At 41.5% G+C, this 18,509-nt stretch overlaps 1 protein-coding gene across 1 annotated transcript in view; it reads left to right on the top strand.

Moving 5' to 3' along the window:
* The first annotated feature begins 599 nt into the window (after positions 1 to 599).
* The window catches only part of LOC131135492 (neuropilin-2-like), a 110,375-nt gene continuing 92,465 nt past the window's right edge, over positions 600 to 18,509 (top strand). The window contains exons 1-2 of the mRNA XM_058081458.2: positions 600 to 1,320; positions 13,997 to 14,177. Of these exons, the coding sequence (XP_057937441.2) occupies positions 1,236 to 1,320; positions 13,997 to 14,177 (266 nt within the window). The 5' untranslated portion in view covers positions 600 to 1,235. The remainder of the gene's footprint in view (positions 1,321 to 13,996; positions 14,178 to 18,509) is intronic.

Genomic DNA, 18,509 nt, shown 5'->3' with positions numbered 1-18,509 from the left:
TCACCTTCTTGGCTGCGCCTGTGTGTTTTTCCCAAAGGGACTTATTCCAACTTGATACTTGAAGTTCATGTACAAAAGTACACCTGAAGATGTGTACTTGGTGGATTGGGAGAATGATGGAAAAGCAACATTGCTGATTGTGTGAACAAGCAACATTGCTGAACATGTGCTGTGTTCCAGTTTCCTGTTGTGATATTCCTCAACAGATGTGTTTCCATTGTGAGCGCAGCAGCAGCAGCCGAGCTCATAAAGCTGTTTGCCCTTTTTAATCTTGTGGCATCCCACCTTCTCTGGAATAAACAGCAGAGAAGGAAGGATGGAGAAAGAGAGAAGAAAGATGTGGAATGAATAATAGAGGGGATGGGGGGTACCTGAAATAAAAGCAAAGGAGGCATGAAGTAATGTGGTTTAAACGTGGGAAGCGGGGTGGGGGGATTAAACTGCTCTTTAATCAGGGAGGGGTTGGCGAGGGGCTCCGTGGAGGCTGGCCGAGGTGCCCACTGTAATCCGATACACGCGTGCGCACACGGCATGCACGCACCCCGAGACGCGGGGTGAGTGAGAGCTGCTGCTGCTGGCTGTCATTGAGCCGGCGGAGCTCAGACGGGAAGGAAGGGACCGCTGCTGCAGGACATACTGGGGGGGGAGCGAGGGAGAGAGAGGCATACAAGAAGAGCGTGGAAGTGGAGAAGCTCTCAGTTAGAAGGAGGACGTAGGAGAAGCTCCACGTTGTTTTCTCTGGACTGGAGAGACACGCTTTGCCTTCTTTATTTGTCTAATAACGGATTTAGACTCGGACTGTGCCTTTATCAGGAACATTTAATTCCGGAATATAAACGCACATAAGCATACATGTTGTAAGCACGTGTGTGTGTTTATTTTTTTAAACATACATGCATCCAGGGAACGGACCTTCGACTTTTATTATTTGATCAAAACTTTTATCGGAACACGGATAATTGCCACGACTGATTTTTCTTGTAGTTATTGAATAACTCAATGCGTTCATTCACATGGATGGATTTTGGAACATTCAAAAACAATTTTTAGTAAGTCCGAATGCACAGTTTGAAAAGAAGACTAAACAACTTCAAGCGCAAACTGGCACTTGCGTGCGGACCTAGCGGACATTACCAACCCCTGTTTGATTGTCAACCCAATCTGTGGGGCAAAGGAGGACTTTTAGACTTTTTGAAGATTGAGGAAGGAAGGGTGATTTGTCCCGCCTGGAAAAGATGGATTTATCAACATTTATAACATGGCTTTGCGTGTGTTTACTGTCACTTCTCGCAAGCGTGAAAGTCACAGCAGAGGAAGGAGGTAATGTCACATTCAGGTGTCATCGCAAATTCTAATGCTTTTGTTTGCTTCATCCTGCTCACCAAATTTGACATATTTGCCTTCGGTCGTGTGGTTCCTGTCACTCGGGACAAAAGTTGACTGTGTGCTGGGGGACCTAAATTGATTTAATCACTCGGATAATAGAGTTTGTCGTGGGTTGATTAAGGACCGTGTTTTCCGATTTAGACCGATGATTTAGACCTCATTCTTAGCTTGTATTTGTTCAATAAAAAATATTATCTCCACTCCGTTCGCATATAACTGATACATGTCACTTTGATATGTATCAGTTATATATATCCTGTCTTTTAAAGAATGACCGATGCGGGATGCTTGAAGTACTGTACCACTTTTATGTGGACGATATATGAAGTACTGTACCGAGGGGAGTTGTGTCGTGAAGCTCCCCACCGACCCCCTTAACCTCACCGGACCTTTTTCCTCCGCGGCCAGCTTGCTCGTTTAGACGGACAGACACCGAAACAGCGTCATTATGGAGAAAACATGGCAAATAGTGCGCAGTTTTCCAAATTGAAATTGAATTGAATTGAAATGTACTTTTCCATTAGTATAATATCAAAGGTTTTATTAATATAAATTATACACAAATAAAAGGACTGGCGATGGAAGTGATACGGACTCAAGTAAGGAAGTGCATGAGTTGAATGTTTTTTTCTTCTTTTTTTTAATCATCTGTTGCTTCATTTCCTTTCGTTTAGTCCAGTGAGTCAGAGGGCTTGTTTGAAGCACTGGGAATGATGTCTTTGTTTGTAATTGGTGGTATTGGTTGTCCATAATTTGTCAAAATATAATACTGTATGCAGTATTGAGGTCTAATTTTAGAGCCTTTAGGTCCTCTCATTCTGGCCAGGGGTGTCCAAACTGTGGCCCTGTTGCTTTATTTTAAAATTGCTAGTTTTTTTTGTTAATGTTAAAGTTTGTTAAAACAAATAAAACATACATTAGCTATTTGCTAAGATGTGGATGTTTTTTCTGATAACTTATTGACTTACATTAGACTAATTTTAGCATCTCTGATGTAGAAGATGAGTCAAATGTAACCCCTGGTGGGAAAAAAAAGACACCCCGGATTTGGTTGTGAACTTTGGAGGATTTTAGGAGTTCTGAGTGTGGCAAGTGGAGCTGTCCGTGTTAAATGAAATTAGTGCTTACTAAGTTTAGGTAATGTGACGAAGTGAGACAATTGGTAAAACCAATTCACATGATTTGGGAGCCAAAATGGTGTCTTGTGTGCACAAAGTGTCAGACTTAGCTTCTTGTGCTGTAAAATGTGTCACCCATTTCCTACCAACAAGTAGTTTATTTTATTTCACTCCCTTGAAAATTAATTTGTAACTTCCGGACAGAAGTGGAATGTCTTGATGGAAATAGTCAATCCCATGACAATGTGCATTGCCCCTCCCTCTCGTAGAACACGCGTTGTGCAAGCAACTGCATGATTCATGAGAGGTCTCATTTTGTGCAAAGGAGTACATTCTCATGAAAGTCGTATAAAGGATACGCAAGTCATCTTTAGGCAAGAGGGGAAAGAAAGTGACAAATAATCTCGGGCGTCGTATAAGTGAAAAAGTTAGTTTGATTCCAAAGGCCCCTGACAGATGGGCCCCAAAAATAGCATTTTTCCCAAATATAGTCTGAAAAGGATCAACAATAACAACAATTGCTTTGTTTGACTTGTTTTTGGCAGTTAAAATTCACTGTCCATACTGAAAAATTGCCAAAAATGTAACTCCCAAATTGACCATAATTCTATTAGCATGAAATGGTTTGGTCCTGCCGGGGTGCATTCCCCGTTGCCAACGGTATTTTGTAGCACCAGAATATTGACTCTGACTAAAACAAAATGCAGTTTATCATAAAGGAAATCGGAAAAAATTGTTTGGAGCTTCATATGAAATATGACAGCAGTTAATTCCCTGCCGTTTCCTGCCCTTTCACCTATTCCATCTACTCTCCTGTCCGTGTCCTGTCAGGTACACACTGGGTTGGATCCCAAATTCTGATCTCGACCATGAATACTGCTTCGGGCCTCAGTACAGCCCTGTGCTTCTATCCCATTGTAAGATCCTGAGCTTGTTTTCCAGAATCTCCCTCAGCCTCCAGTGGAGATCTAGCGGGACACGCTCACCCACATGCAGGTTGGAGCCTCCTCAGCAGTAAACTTTTACAGATGTCTCAGCTCTCCTGTCTCCCGAGATGAGATGAGCAAGGAGGGCTTGTTGAGATCAAGATGTGTGTACGTGTATATCGAGAGAGAGATGTAGGGATGGAAGTGCCGTGTGAGGAGGTAGCGGAGACAGAAAGAGGCCGACGCGAGCTGCCAAACAGAAGTGAAGCAAACGGAAGAACAATTTTTAGCTGTGCTGTTTGATTCCTCAGTCTGTTTGATCACAGCTGTGCCTGGAAGCCAGATAAACGGCCGTAATTGGCCACTCAAGACTCTCTGTCTGCCTCTATAGTCTTTCTGCTGAAATATGCTTGATGATGAAACACGCTGGAGGTGATGCAGAGTGAAGGTTGGGAGCTCTCAGGGGTGACGTTGCCTACAGGTACGCTGCTGTAACAACTGTGTCTCCTGCCCGCATCATCTAGTCTGGTATGGTTGCAAGAAAAGCAAAATATTCCAAGTCTTTCTATACATGAGTCAGGAATCAGGCCAATTGTCAAGTTGTGCATGGTTGGATCTGGAGGAGCAGCAAACTTGTCTGTAGTTAGGTAGAACAAAGAGCGCACTCTGAGTATGTGAAATATACGCAAATATCTTACATTTAAAGGAACTATTTGCAGTGGTGCGTGGCTGCCTAGGCAAGCACCTTCTTTCAGCCTAGCCAGCAAACAGCAGATAAAAGAAAGGGGTGCATTTGCAGACATTGGGATGTGACTTTTTGACCCATGACTCTGTTAAAGCCATCTTTTGGCCATCTTTCGCACCAGTTGCAAATCATGTTTTAGGTGTACAGTACGATTGGTCTATTGGAGTCATTCTCAAATAGGGTGACGTGGTGAACTGTCAGGGGACGACTTTCAGTATTTGTGCACACGTGCCAAAATGTATGAATTTGACGTAATCGACACACATTTTCACTTTTGAATACACTTGTTTGCTTCACTGTTCTCGTATATAATATGTCGTTGGCTTCAGAATGTGTTCCCCCCTTGTGCTTCAGCCCATGCCTCACATATCCGGCCACTGTGTTGCCCCATGGGGCCTGCTTGTATTAATTAAATGTTACACTGGTCTGGGTCAAATGCTTTGTGCGCTATGGCCAACCATCAATAACACAAACCATCCATGTCATTATTTCTCACAATGGGGGTTACATGCTCTTTGAGCTCACTATAATGCATTGATTACTGACATGGTCAATCTTTGCATTTGGAATTCAAATCCTCCAAATAGAATTACACTGGATTTGTTAATTACTTCATTATCTGTCGGGAGAGCGTCATTGTTTGGAAAGGCCAAATCTCCACTTACGGTATCGATCCAATACCAAGTCAAAAGTAAAATGTACAGATACTGACTCTTTGAAAAGCCCCCCTCCCCATATAGTATACATACATACGTACATATATACATATATATATATATATATATATATGTGAGTATGTACACATTCATGTTAGCATGTTCTCCCCGTGCATGCGTGGGTTTTCTCCGGGTACTACGGTTTCCTCCAAAAACATGCATGTTGGCGACTGACTGTGAGTGTGAATGGTTGTTTGTCTATACGTGCCCTGTGATTGGCTGGCCACCAGTCCAGGGTGTACCCTGCCATTTGCCCCAAGTCAGCTGGGATAGGCTCCAGCATACCCATAGAAAATGGCTGGATGCATATGGTGCCCCCTAATTGGCAAAGATTGGGGGAAAAAAGTCAATGATGCTCAGTATTAGCAAAAGTGGGCAAATTACATCAATTTCCTCCTATTCATGTTGTTTTTTTTTACAATGTTATTTATTAATTATACACTGTCAGACGCGATGAATGATTTAATAATTCCGAGGGCAAGCAAGTACAGCAAAGAGTGGCACTTTTCAAGTCTGCCAGGCCTGTCAGACATGCTGCATCTGTGAAGAAGTGAAAAGAGGGCAAGTCAGGGAAAATAAGCAGCGACAGAAAGCAAGAGAAAGTAATGGAGAGAGCAAGCAATCGCTCCACTTCTGAAAGACAAGCGAGAGAGCAGCAGTGGGGAGAGCAGGAGAGGGCATCTGTGAAATAAGAGAGACGGAGCAGAGAGTGAAGTGATAGCTGAGTGGAGGCAAGTGAGAAGTAAACAACTCACTTTTAGCACAAGAGCTGGGATTGTACCAATCAACACATATGGGCATAAATATTACTCTTAAAAAATAACATTTATTTTGAATTGGTTACATGTGAAGCACTAACCATCATTATGGTGGCACCTCGATTTTCATAATTACTGTAATTACAAAACTGAAATGTATGAAAACCGAGGCAATTTTTCCTATAGGACGTGATTTAAATTCAATTTATCCGTTCCAGCCCAAAAATATTAACATAATTACTTTTTACGTGCGGAAGACATGTCCTGTTGTTTCTGTGAGCAAACAAGCATTTAACCATTTAACCTTCAGTGCATTCTTTCTCCTTGCATCCCGCCCTCGCTTTCATTTGTTCGACAGAGAAGACAATTAGTGTGTCCACTAGGATGTTCTAATTATGGTTATCATGTCATTAGCAAACTGTTGGTATTCTAGTGTCTTCGTCGGCCGTTGGTAATGACTGGAGTAATTAGACTGGATGAGGAGCTCAGTGTGTGCGTGTGTGTATTTGTGTATATGTAAACAAATGTAGTTGCCTCTCTTTTTTCTGTCAAACTTTGCACACACAAACGCAAGTGTTGGTGTGTGTGTCCTCTGCAGTTCCGCCAGATCGTGCCGTGCAAGGCCACAGGTTGTTTTCTATCCCCCCCCACTCCCCAGTCCCCTTCATGCTGAATCATCTTGTTGTTTTCCTCTTTTCACGGCCCTCCACCTCTCCTTTAATAGCACTTTGTGTCTCTTTCTCCACACCTCGGTGTGTCAACACTTTCCCTTGCTCCGATTAGTAAACCTCACTAACCTTCTTTTTGGCCCGCTCCGCTACGGTGGGAAATCTCTTTAGTGTTCCAACTACTCCTTCTGTGTTTTACTCCCTTGCTTTGTAATCTTTGTTTCTTTTTGCCACTTCATCCCCTGCCTGGAAAAGCAACAAAACAGTTGCAATCCATTTGTATAGGATGTCAGCGGGATACCACTTACTGTGTACTAATACTTCATGCCAGGAGAGGCTATTCTTTTTGCGATTTGCATGTGACTGGTACAGAACTAAATGACAAGGGTTGGTTGGATTGGAAATGGAGGAAGATGTGGTTTTGGCTTCCATTCTTGTGGGATAGCAACATCAACTATTTCTGCTGTTGATCCAAACGTTGAGGTCAGGTTTGTCTTTTTTAACAGTGGTGCATGTATGCGCTACGTTTTACCAGTGTTATCATGGATTCATAAATTATGACCAACTTTGGGAAAATCTGATGTGTTTTATGCTAAAAAAAAAAAAAACACATTTGCGGAGCTATGAATGCTGAATTGAGAATATCCTGGGATCCACTATATCAGCTAAAGTACCAGCAACGACTGCAGCAGTAAACGAGCTGTGTACGATATTGTTTACACGCCACCTGGTGACGTGTTGATGTTCCACTTGTCTGCTGACTTTCTCCTTTCACATGATGAGAGACAGATGTTCTGGCATTACTCATTTTTGCTTTCTCAATGTTTCGCTTTTCTTTTTTCTTTTCTTCTCTCCTCATTCCTGAGGTGTCTCAGGTTTGGATGACTAAAGTCCCGCTGGGTTGCATCCAAAGAAGACACCCCAGCCTGTTATTTTCTCTACTTATATATTCCCATCGTCTGATTTTTCCAACTAATCCGCCTGCATGCTACAGTTACTGTAGGTCACAATGCCAACAAGTAAATGTAGTGTGTTCTGGGCCTGAAACAAACATGGTGATATAATCTGGGGTTCCCACCACAGACACATGGTAACAAGGTTTTTGTTATTAAGTCATTCCAAAAGGTTAGACGAAAGCCAAAACTTGCACATTCTCCAATATGAAATTAAACACACAAAAGTATTAGCAAAAATGCTTTCTTCAGAGAACAATGCAAAAATAATTCTAAATAACAAACAAAAGGACTTTGATATTTTGTTATATATGTAAATAAATAAATAAATAAAAACATCTCAGCTTTGCAATATCGGTGACTATCATATTATTAGTATGGACTTGTTGAACTTGTTTTTAAAATAATCTTCATACATTTTCTTCCTCCTGTGACTTTATGATTTTATTCTCATAATATATTTTGATGCTATGCTAGTATTTTTTCCTCATAATATTATATCAATACTTATTTTATGTTTTACTTTATTTCCACTTTTTTCCACTTATTTCTACTTTTGTCTTTTTTTTAAATTCCATTTTTAGAATAAAAACCTACACCAAATGAAAAAAGATGATGGGCGTGGTGGGGCACCAATGGAGGTGTCCATATTTTCAGCTTGGTGTGATAATTTCAGCAGTGATAATTTTCAAAGGAGCACTGAAAGCTCACCAGCTCCGACCTGGTCTATTCTTGGCGCAGGCGAAGCGCAGTATGCACAATGTCGGCTGACAGTCGCACGGTGCAGACACGTCATCAAACCCTCACAAGCAGAGTGTCGCGCACATTTCAGTGGAAAAAACAATGACAACAACCACTATTTTATGTATTCGTCTGAACCAGCATGTACATTTTAATATTAATTGTCTCCTCACATCTGATGTCAGATCAAAGACGGCACGCATAATGGGAACTCAACCTGGTGGTTTCTCCCCCAAAATCATTATTGTAGAAGTGAAAAAAGCACAAGACCTCCACTCATAGCTCATCTCCGTGGTTCTGCTACTTCACACACCAGATCACCCTCCCTCACCTCCCCTTAGTAACCAAATGAGCCAACACGCAGCACAGACTTTGTGGAAACAGAGAAAGTGACCCACAAGACAACTAAGACTAATGACAACCAAAATATAAAGTTATAAATAACAATGTCAAGTTGGTTGTTAAAATATGGCTGGATATATTTTTTCAAGGAGGATGAGGAGGAGGAGATACTGCAAATATACCAGCCAAGGTTCTCCCATTTGGCCATGTAGAGCAGGAATGCTGGTGGAAAACAAGCACGATGCCTGGATTAGCCTGTTGCTGTGTTTAATGTCTTTAATAAGGTGGCATGATGCGCATTGTGGTGTGCCATCATTTGATTGGTTAAGATTACACTCGGCTGTGTTAAACCCTCTCACGCTTCCTCTCCTCCCTCTTTGACACTTGTCCTGGTGGGAGGGATGGAGAAGTGGGTGTGCCGTGCTGCGCAAGACTGCGCTGCTCACGAAATCTGGCGTGGCGCATAGTGTGCGTTGGCACTCCATTTTTGTTTAGTTTGTTACGTGCAATACTGTACAGAAATGAACGAAAAAACTGGCAATGTTTTGGCGAAGTCCGAATCATATGAAAACTGGGGCATACGAAAACCGAGGCTTTACTCAAATGTCTTCCAACGAGGTTACATACATGTCAAAGCTGTACAACTATACATGAGTGCATGGCAATCGTGATGGTGACACTGAAAATACAGCACAGTCCCTTAATAAGCACACACTCACCCACACACGCTAATGTTTTCATTAAAGTCGAACCACCGTGCAACATTTGCATAAGAACAAAATGACGAGAACAGAGCGAAAAATGATCACTAAAAGGAAAAATTAATCCACTGGAGAGCTTATAATGAGCATTAGAAAATTAGCATTTAGCAGCAAAATAAGGGTTAGTGCGGACTGTTGTGTGTTTTTGTGCGGCTCTGGTATGCACGCTTGTCTATATAAAAGTGTGTGTACCTGTGAGGACATGAGGACGGCAAAAGATGCTGAAGAGGTGCTATCAGGCAGCAATGCAAAATGTGTCAGAAAGACATAAATAATGCAGTGACCTGTCTTATATCCCTGCTAGACTGCTTAGCACCATTTACCGCTACTTATGCTGTGTGTGTGTGTGTGTGCGTGTGTGTGAGTACTGTAATGTCTAAACCGGAATGGGATGGGCAATGCTCAGCGGTTGTGTTTGTGCATTTATTGTGACTCTGTGGTCTGGATGCAACTACTCCCAGAGGATCGGACACGCTGCTGTGGTTTTCAAATAAAATGTGATGTGATGAAATGATGTGATGTGTGAGAAGAAATAGAAGCAAATGTTTATGTCTTGTGTGGGGTACAAATACAAGGAGACAGTGGGAATTGTCTGATGATCATCTTAAGGTTCATAATGACTCAGATTCAATCATGTTCATTTTGCTTTTGATCTTTTTTCTCTGCTCTTTGTACTGTCTTGTTCTCTGACAGTCTCTCCACGCTCTCTCCAATTCTGACACTTTTACCTGTTTTATGATTCTTGACATGAAGTCAAGCTTTTTTTCCCAAGTCAGCATCTTCTGCGTTCTCGCACACAGACACAGGTCACCGTGCTCTAGTATGGAATGCAAATCAACATTGCATTGTGTCTACTTGTGGAAACTGCATGCTGACGGCTTCTTTGAAGCACTGTACACACACTGTTAGTTGGTGTGCACTACCTGTATCAAAACGTTTGACAGCGATGCTTGGAATTGATTGACACTGTATTCATTTAGTGTGGCTGTAGGTGAGCACTGTCACAGTCTGGTGCTTGTTTGCCTCACGGAACATTACAGTAACATTACTGACCCTGGGTGACCCAGTGTGCAATATTACATATCGCATATTGCAGCATCCTTGAATGTGTCTTCTGAAGGCCTTTTATTGTAGCTTGGTTCATTTAATCATTTTTATGCGCGAAATGATTCATTTAGGCAAAACAACTATTGTTTATACTAATAATAGGCCATATTCAACCACAAAACAGCATGATTCATTCAGGTATTTTTTGAAAAATCTAAACAGCAAGATTCAAAGCATGGAGTGGCCAGTAATTATGTATACCTAATTTACACCTACATTAACACCTAAGGCAATCACATTATACACAGAACACTTGAAGCATACATGAAATACAGGAGAAAGGTATTATTATTATTATTATTATTATTATTATTACATGCAAGAGAAAACAACTCTTTTCTCGGGGGACGTTGCAAGGGAAGGGGTGGCAGGCTTATTGGGAGGAGGAAGTTCCAATAATGAGACAACTATACTGCTTAGGTACTGCATCACTTTCACTTTCATCGGAGAAGATGCTTTGACCTGTTGAAAGGTATCATCGTTATCCTTGATGATAGTCGTCACATGTGAGTGTGGTGAGAATGGTTGCTTGTCTATATGTGCCCTATGATTGGCTGGCCACCAGTCCAGGGTGTACCCCGCCTCCCAGTACAGGGGACAGATGAGATCCTTGTGACCCTCGTGAGGATAAATGGTATGGATGGCTGGTCGCCACAGTCGAACATTGGTGGACATTTCTGCACTTTTACATGTCTAATGTCACTTAATTCTTCACTTTCACTTTCCTTTTTGTTCTGCCTCAGGCTTGGGAGACACACTGAAGGGCAAACATTTAACTAAGAAGAATAAAAGTGACGTTATCCTTCCTCAGTGCAACAACACGTGACTATGTATTTGCACTGCGTATGTAGCTTGTTCTCATTTGTACAGTAATTCATTATGTGTGTGTGTGTGTGAAATGACATTGGTAAACCTCACTCTCAGCTGCACTGGACGAGTTGAGTCTCATCTAACGGGGTTCTGTGGACACGAGTTTGAGCCTGGGCTCAGGCAGGATGCAGGGGTGGCTGGACTGCTTGTGTCTCAGTAAGACGAGGACCCTCTTGTGTATTTAGTAAAAAATTGTAGTTGTTGACTCATGAGATTGGACCTAATTAAACCACATTTGTAATCCAATACAAGTGCTATGTACGTATATCAAATATTCTACATGTACATAGATAATAATGCTCCCTTCCATTGAAACTCTCAAAGCGTAATTGAGATAATCATATGGTTATTATCTGGTTATTACTTCTGGACAATGAGTGCTGTCTGTGAAGAGGTGATTGGCTGCTGCTTCCTGTGAGGTTTCTCTGTGCTTTAACACAAATCCAAGTGGTGTTGAGATGAGATAAGCCCGGCAGGGTTGCACCGGCCTTGTAATTCTACTCCTGTGTTGCTGTATGTCACCAGGAAGATTAGAAACAGATAGGATGATGGCAGGCACGACTTGGCTCTCAAAAAGCGAGGGGGGCATGAAAGATAGAAATGGGTAAGGGGGGGGGCACACTGAGGTGATCACTGATTGTTTACAGACAGCTGGAGTAGGCAGCAGATCTCTACGCCAACTTATCCATCACTTGGCTGCTTGCTGAGATGTGACACCCTTTTCACTCTTTTTACTACATTTGTGTACTGTAGCCAGAATTAGACGGCGATGATGATTTACCTTCTATTTACAGTCAGAACACGTGTCTGACTTCAACGGGTAATGTCAAGCGTGCATATGCTCACGTTTGCCCATCTATTAATAGTTACGAAACATGATGTATTCTGCTGAGTAGTTTGAGTCATCGCACTCAGCACGGTGGTAAAAAATAAATACCACAACTCCAAGGACTCTGCTCAATAAATATTTACTAAATCCACAACATTTCTTCTCCTTCACCGGAGTTTTAAACACAAACTCATATTGTTGAATATTATTGCAACTATTATTGCAAATGTTAAAATTTTTTATCGCTGGGTGTGATGGTTTAAACGAGGTGGCAGCAAAACAAGATATAGTTGCTCACACATGCAAAAAAACAAAAACATCAATCACATTTCTACACGACAACCCATCCAGCCATCCATTTTGTTCCGCTTTGCCGAGTCTGAGCCATGGGGGCAGCAGTTTCAGTAGCAAAGTCCAGACTTCTCTACCTACCTCTTCCAGTTCCCAGGGTACATAAGCCCCCCCTGCATGTCCTAGGTTTACGCCTGGACCTCCTAGAGGCATGCCTGGAAAACCACCTCAGTGAGTAGATTCACAGGCTCACCTCGATATGAAGGACAAGTGGTTCTACTTTGAGTTCCTCCCGAATTACCAAGCTCTTCATCTTCTCGCTTAGGGGAAGACCAGACCCCCTTCAAGGGAAACTGATTTTGGCTGCTTGTATCCGTGATTTAGCTCTTTTTGTCCTAACCCATAGCTTTTGACCATACAGTATATGGGTAGGACAAGAACCCGAGATACTTGACTAAACTGTCATCTGACCTTCCCGGGTTCTCCCATGAAGAATAGCGACAAGACCACTGGAAATTTCTTTAAAGCAGAAAACAAGACAAAGAGTCTGATAATAATGTAAATGTGCATGTCTTGACGAAAAATCGTTCTAAAATAGTGAGTCACATCCATCTTGTTAGTCAATGAATACAGTCTGCAAATGCATCAAACAGTCAGTGATGATGCTACACAATAGACAGCACAGATGTAACACAGTGGAGTTGTGTATAACAGGCGTGTTATGCCATTGGCTGTCACCCGTAAATGTGAGTTATGATTTGAGTTGTCCGTCTTCTGAATGAGCGCTATTCAGCATGAGATGACACACACACGTATGACTGCTGACAAGTGAATCTGCTCTGTGATAGTAATTGTGGCATCTGGATGCTCCATTCACTGTGTGTGTGTGCGTGGAGTGTGTGTACGAGCAGAAGAGGAGGTGAATGGGGTCTTTGTACATCATGATGTTGCGTCGACCTTTGACACCACATCTACGTATACACTCATTTCTTTGTAATCCATCCTGTCTCTGCAAACACGACCCTTATCTCCCTTGCATCGGATGTGCACCCATACCACAAATACCAGCCTTTATGGTAGTTGTACTGCTACAAGATACTAATACTATACTTATACATTTTTTAAATATACACAAACACATATGCAATAAGGAAGCTGTAAAACCCACTTTTACGCTCATTAAAAAGCCAATTTAAAACAATAATTGAAAGTTTTAGCAACTCCAGAGTAATTTACACTTAACCATTCTGTGTTTAGAAGGTGGCTACTGTTCGTCTCCATGTCTAAAGGCTCAAGTCCATGTTCTCTATTTCATCTCCAAATGGTTCTTCTATTGACACATCACTCAAATCTTTGCTATAAGGATTGGCCAGCCAATCCCAGGGCACATATAGACAAACAACCATTCCCACCCACATTCATACCTATGGGCAATTTGGAGTGGCCAATTAACCTAGCATGTTTTTGGAATGGGGGAGGAAACCGATGTACCCAGAAAAAAAAAAAAAAAAACATGCAAACTCCACACAGAGATGCCCGAGCGTGGAATGAAACCCAGAGCTAGTTCATGGTCCCTATAAATGTAAAAAAAAACTGAACAATGTATTTAATGTATTTGAAGCATATTCAAGCAACGTTGAGCAGGAAATCATACATCCACATTAAGTGTTACAATGTGATTGTGCTGCTGTTGATCAGCAAACATACAATGACATGTGGAAATCGGACTTTTCTTAACATGGTCATGTCATGTAGTAATCCCTTAACCCATCTTTCCTTACACAGGGTCCGAGCCGTGTGGGGGCTATCTCGATGCCAGCGATGCAGGCTACATCACCACTCCTGGATACCCACTGGAGTATCCACCCCATCAGAATTGCCGTTGGATCATCACAGCGCCAGAACCTTCTCAACGCATTGTACTCAACTTCAACCCACACTTTGAGATTGAGAAACTCGACTGCAGGTAAGGATGACGAAACTGAGTTTCCATATTTTCTCACAGCGTGTTAACAGTGAGAAGTCATTCTTTCTGTTCTGGTTACTGCTGGGAAGTCATGAGGAAGGTTGACACATTGAAAATGAGAAGTATTAATCAAAACACAAGATAGTTTGGAGTATATTTTGTTTCTTTCTGCATACAAGGTCCAGCCACGTTATTATGCAAAAAAAAAACTATCTGGTCAGCCCACTCTCCTCCAGTTTCTCTGGCTTCAGCTACCCTATAATAATCACTTTGGGACCTCCCGGAGTCCCTCATCTCTAAATATCAAAGCTTAATTAGCACGCATTTACAGTGCCAGGATGCTTTTCACACTTTGAACAAATTAATCCAGTCAGGAGAGGATTTGCTGTCTTTCGTCAGTTTTGGCTGTTCTAACATAGTTTTGTCATAGAGTGGAACTGAGAGAAAACCATTAGTATTTCAGCACAAAAATACAAATGCAAAGACACTGGATCTCTGTACATTGACAAATCACAGCATTCCAGGTAACCCAAATTTGCATGTTTGTATGTGCAATGTTTTTTTTTTTTTTTTAAATAAACCATTAACAAATTTGAGTTAATATTTGTGGGTGCCTGGATGTTACCAGGTACCACTGCACTACAACATACGTATATGCACATAAACAAACCTATCATAAAATTATCCCGTTGAATTTCACGTTTTTTGTCAACAAAAGCAGCCAACCAAGTATGTCGACATTGACTTGAGCAGGCACTTTTAGTAATAAGAAGAACACAGTGGACAAGGGCACCATGAGTTGGTCAACATAGACGGGTTAGCGACATTAAGCAAGTTTTACTATATTCTGTTTCGTTTACTACAGGCAAATGTCTGAGTTGGTTTACTTTCGTCAATGGCAGGTTACTTTTCTATCCATCTATACGTACCTCACCATTTTAAGTCACACATTTTGCACTTTGTTCAGCGGTCCTTCCACTTTTCGTGGTTTTGGGACCCATGTAGTTGTGTGCTGTTTGGCTATGAAAGCACGAGTTTGACAGTCAATCTGGCCTCAAAACGTGTAGTAAAGTGAACAAAAGTTAATATGTTATCTAGGGTTGTCAAAAATAACGCATTAACGGTGGTAACTAATTCATTTCATTAATTATTTTGGCATGCAAGCGAGCCTCTCTGTTATGGCAGCAGATGGAAGCACAGTGAAGCTTCCCTGTGTAGTCACACAGATGCTGACGCTCTTTTCTAACGTCATTCTGACCTGAACACATTAAAAGCACAATATAATTCGCTTGACATGCTGCTAAAGTACAATTCCAACAGCATACACTGCATGCGTCTTCAACTGAAACATGTCTGTAGTCCGTTCATCCTCATTTTCAAGTACATGAGATGCACTCAGGGTCACCACGGACATCACACAAATTGCTTTATTATGCGTGTGTCTCTGAATAAATGAATAAAAGATAAAGAAAAACATGAAGTGGATATTTTTATCACTCACTCTCAATTTGGTTGTAGTATTTATTATTATATCATTGAAGTATGCTGGAAAATAACCTGAAAACAACTACATTTATCTTAAATTATGTGATGTCTTTTAACCCAATCCATCATTGCCCACAATAACATCAATCATCATCAATCACCTTACATGATTTGTCGTCCATTGGTGGTGAGAACCTAAACATTTTGTACTTTGTGTGTTTAATAAGTGTGTGAGGCATTGAGGGCTTAAATCCGGATTGTTTTGCGAGTGAATAATGACATACTAAAGAAAGAATGTTGATTGGAAACGGGAGGAGAAATCAAGGTCAACCTATCAAAAAGGGTTTGGAGGCAAGGTGGAGAGGTTGCCACAATGTTTGTGGCTGTATTCATTACTCATGTGCTTTTGCCACTCGCTGGTGATCCCGTACGCATACCCCACGAAAGGGGGGAGCTACTCTACAGGTTGCAGCTACAAGACAAACATGAGGGCAAACAGGCATGCTGCGAAATAATCAACTCATGCTGGTACACAAGTATGACACTGATTAAGCAGCCAGCAGCCGTACCTGCTGTAATGGGAGAAATGATTACAAAGTAATGCTGTGAGAACATTGTTTTATACAATAATACATATGTTTATCTGGCACCTTTCAAAACTAATTACTTAAAGGCATACACTGACAGGTCAAAACCAGCATAATATGCATTTTTGTGCACTCATTATGCATAATATGCATAATATGTTTTTTAACCCTCTCTTGTAAGCTGAATAAGGTCACCGAAACATCTCTCAATATGATGCTATTGTTGAATTGATGCTTATCTGTCAATGCACCAAAATTGATCAATGTTGGATTGGATCTTATTCATTTCTGCATGTAGACTTCATAAAATGACGTAATTAAATTCCCCTCTCCAAAATCAGTGAGCTTTGAGTGCAAGAGGAAGTTTGGCATTGCTATGTCCTGTGAAACCGATGTACTTGAATGCAGCAGTGCTGTATATGTGCAGGTTACAACCTCAGTAATACACAGTTGCCCCCCCCACACACACACATAGTGGCCCTGTTCTCATCAATAATTGATTGGGTGACTACCCCCACTAAGATTAGCTAAAATCATCTGGACATTTCCTTGGCGGAATTGAGGCATCAATATTTCACCTGGCTGTTTGTTGAAAGCATAAAAAGGGTTGAAAAGCCCTGTGTTGTTGTGGCTGTGGTCTACTTTCACACTGGAATTGAAAAAAGAAAAATATCCTTCTACTTCCCCTCCTTTTCACCTCCTGCCAGTTGCTCCTCCTTGTGAACATTTTATGCTGTCATTCTCCCAGCAGGGAGATCTCATTCACATGTAAAAATAAGGGGATTTGACTTTTTGATGAAGCATGTTGTGTTTGTCTAGTCATGTCAGACTTCCTAATAGTGGAACCTGTTTATGTCCATGCTACACTTTGGACACCGTTGTTTGAAGTGGTTGTTGACATAACCAACATTAGCCATTGCTTGCATAATTAATTGTGACTTTGAGCATGGAAAGACAATGAAAAAGGGACCGCAGCCTTTTGAAGCGACTCCTTTTCCTCCATTTGCGCATACTTTTTCATTGTATTTTTTGTTTATATATCATTTATAATCTTATCTAACAGAGGTGCTGCAGTTATTTTTTTTGTATGTCTTGACGACAATGACAATAAATCTTTTCGTGCAAATCTTTCTTCCAGTGGTTGACGATCTTAAAGGGGACCTATTATGCTCATTTTTCCACCTTTGTATTGAGTTATGCATTCCTATAGAGCAGCTACACACAATAACCCGCATAGAAAACTTTTTCAATCTTCCGGAATCTGCACCTATTCCAGCTGTATTTTGGGGGATTTTCCAAAATTTTAATTAATTCCACAGCCCGCTTCCAGGGCACGCCCATTCTACTGTGATTGGTCCCAATCCCAAGCACTCCAGAGGACTTCTGGGCTACTGCCGAACCCCACTTTCTAATTTTATCGGTATAGGAGGTATAGGAGTTGATAATAAATGAATAAAGCCTTTGGAGATCCACTTGAACAGTGGGAAGAAGCTACTGGTAGCTCATGAGCTACTGGTTAGAGACCCCTGACTTGCCATGTATGAACTCCAAGAGTGGTTTCATAGGTCCACGTTTACTGTGTGCAGACATCGGTTGTCGAAATATGGTCAATACACATTTTGTGGGACTACCCGTGTTTAAAAAAACTTGGTAGACACACCTATTGCGGTGGTGAAAAAGGCTATTAGCAACTTGTAATTTGCATGCATGCAGGTAAGATTCTCTCTCTATGTACACTCTATAATGCTACACAGACAACCGCTTACTTACACAAAATAAACAGTTAGGACACTAATGAATGGTTGCTTACAGCTTGCGCTTCTGAATCCAAGTAACTTTGGAAAGGCATTGGCTTCAGCAACAGTTTGGCAAACAGTACAGCTGTGCCCATTTTCACAAAACAGTCCCATATTTTTCTCTTCACCTGGAATCTGCAATTGCAACCATTTCTACTCGCCTCTTTAGGGAAGTTAAGTGTCCTTCAAACATGAACAAATATTTCCTGGAAACCATTGCTTTTTGCAAACACGGTGAAATCAAGTGTCCTTCAAACCTGAACAAATATTTCCTGGAAGCCATTGCTCCATGCTAACACGGTGAAATCAGTTTCTTGAAACAGTGCAGCAGAGCGGGGGGAGGGCTTGTAACCGGGAACGCCCATATAAGAAAGTCATGGTCGGAAAAAAACTCTCGCGTAAACTCACGTTCAGAGACATCCTAAATGCATTTTAGGGCTCACTTCCAAATGTGCTTTGGCGTC

This window comes from Doryrhamphus excisus, linkage group LG12, assembly GCF_037039965.1.
Source record: "Doryrhamphus excisus strain RoL-2023G ecotype Guam linkage group LG12, RoL_Dexc_Guam_v1.1, whole genome shotgun sequence".
NCBI classification, from domain to species: Eukaryota; Metazoa; Chordata; class Actinopteri; order Syngnathiformes; family Syngnathidae; genus Doryrhamphus; species Doryrhamphus excisus.
Note: the sequence above shows the minus strand (reverse complement) of the source record. Positions and strands in the feature narration are given on the sequence as shown.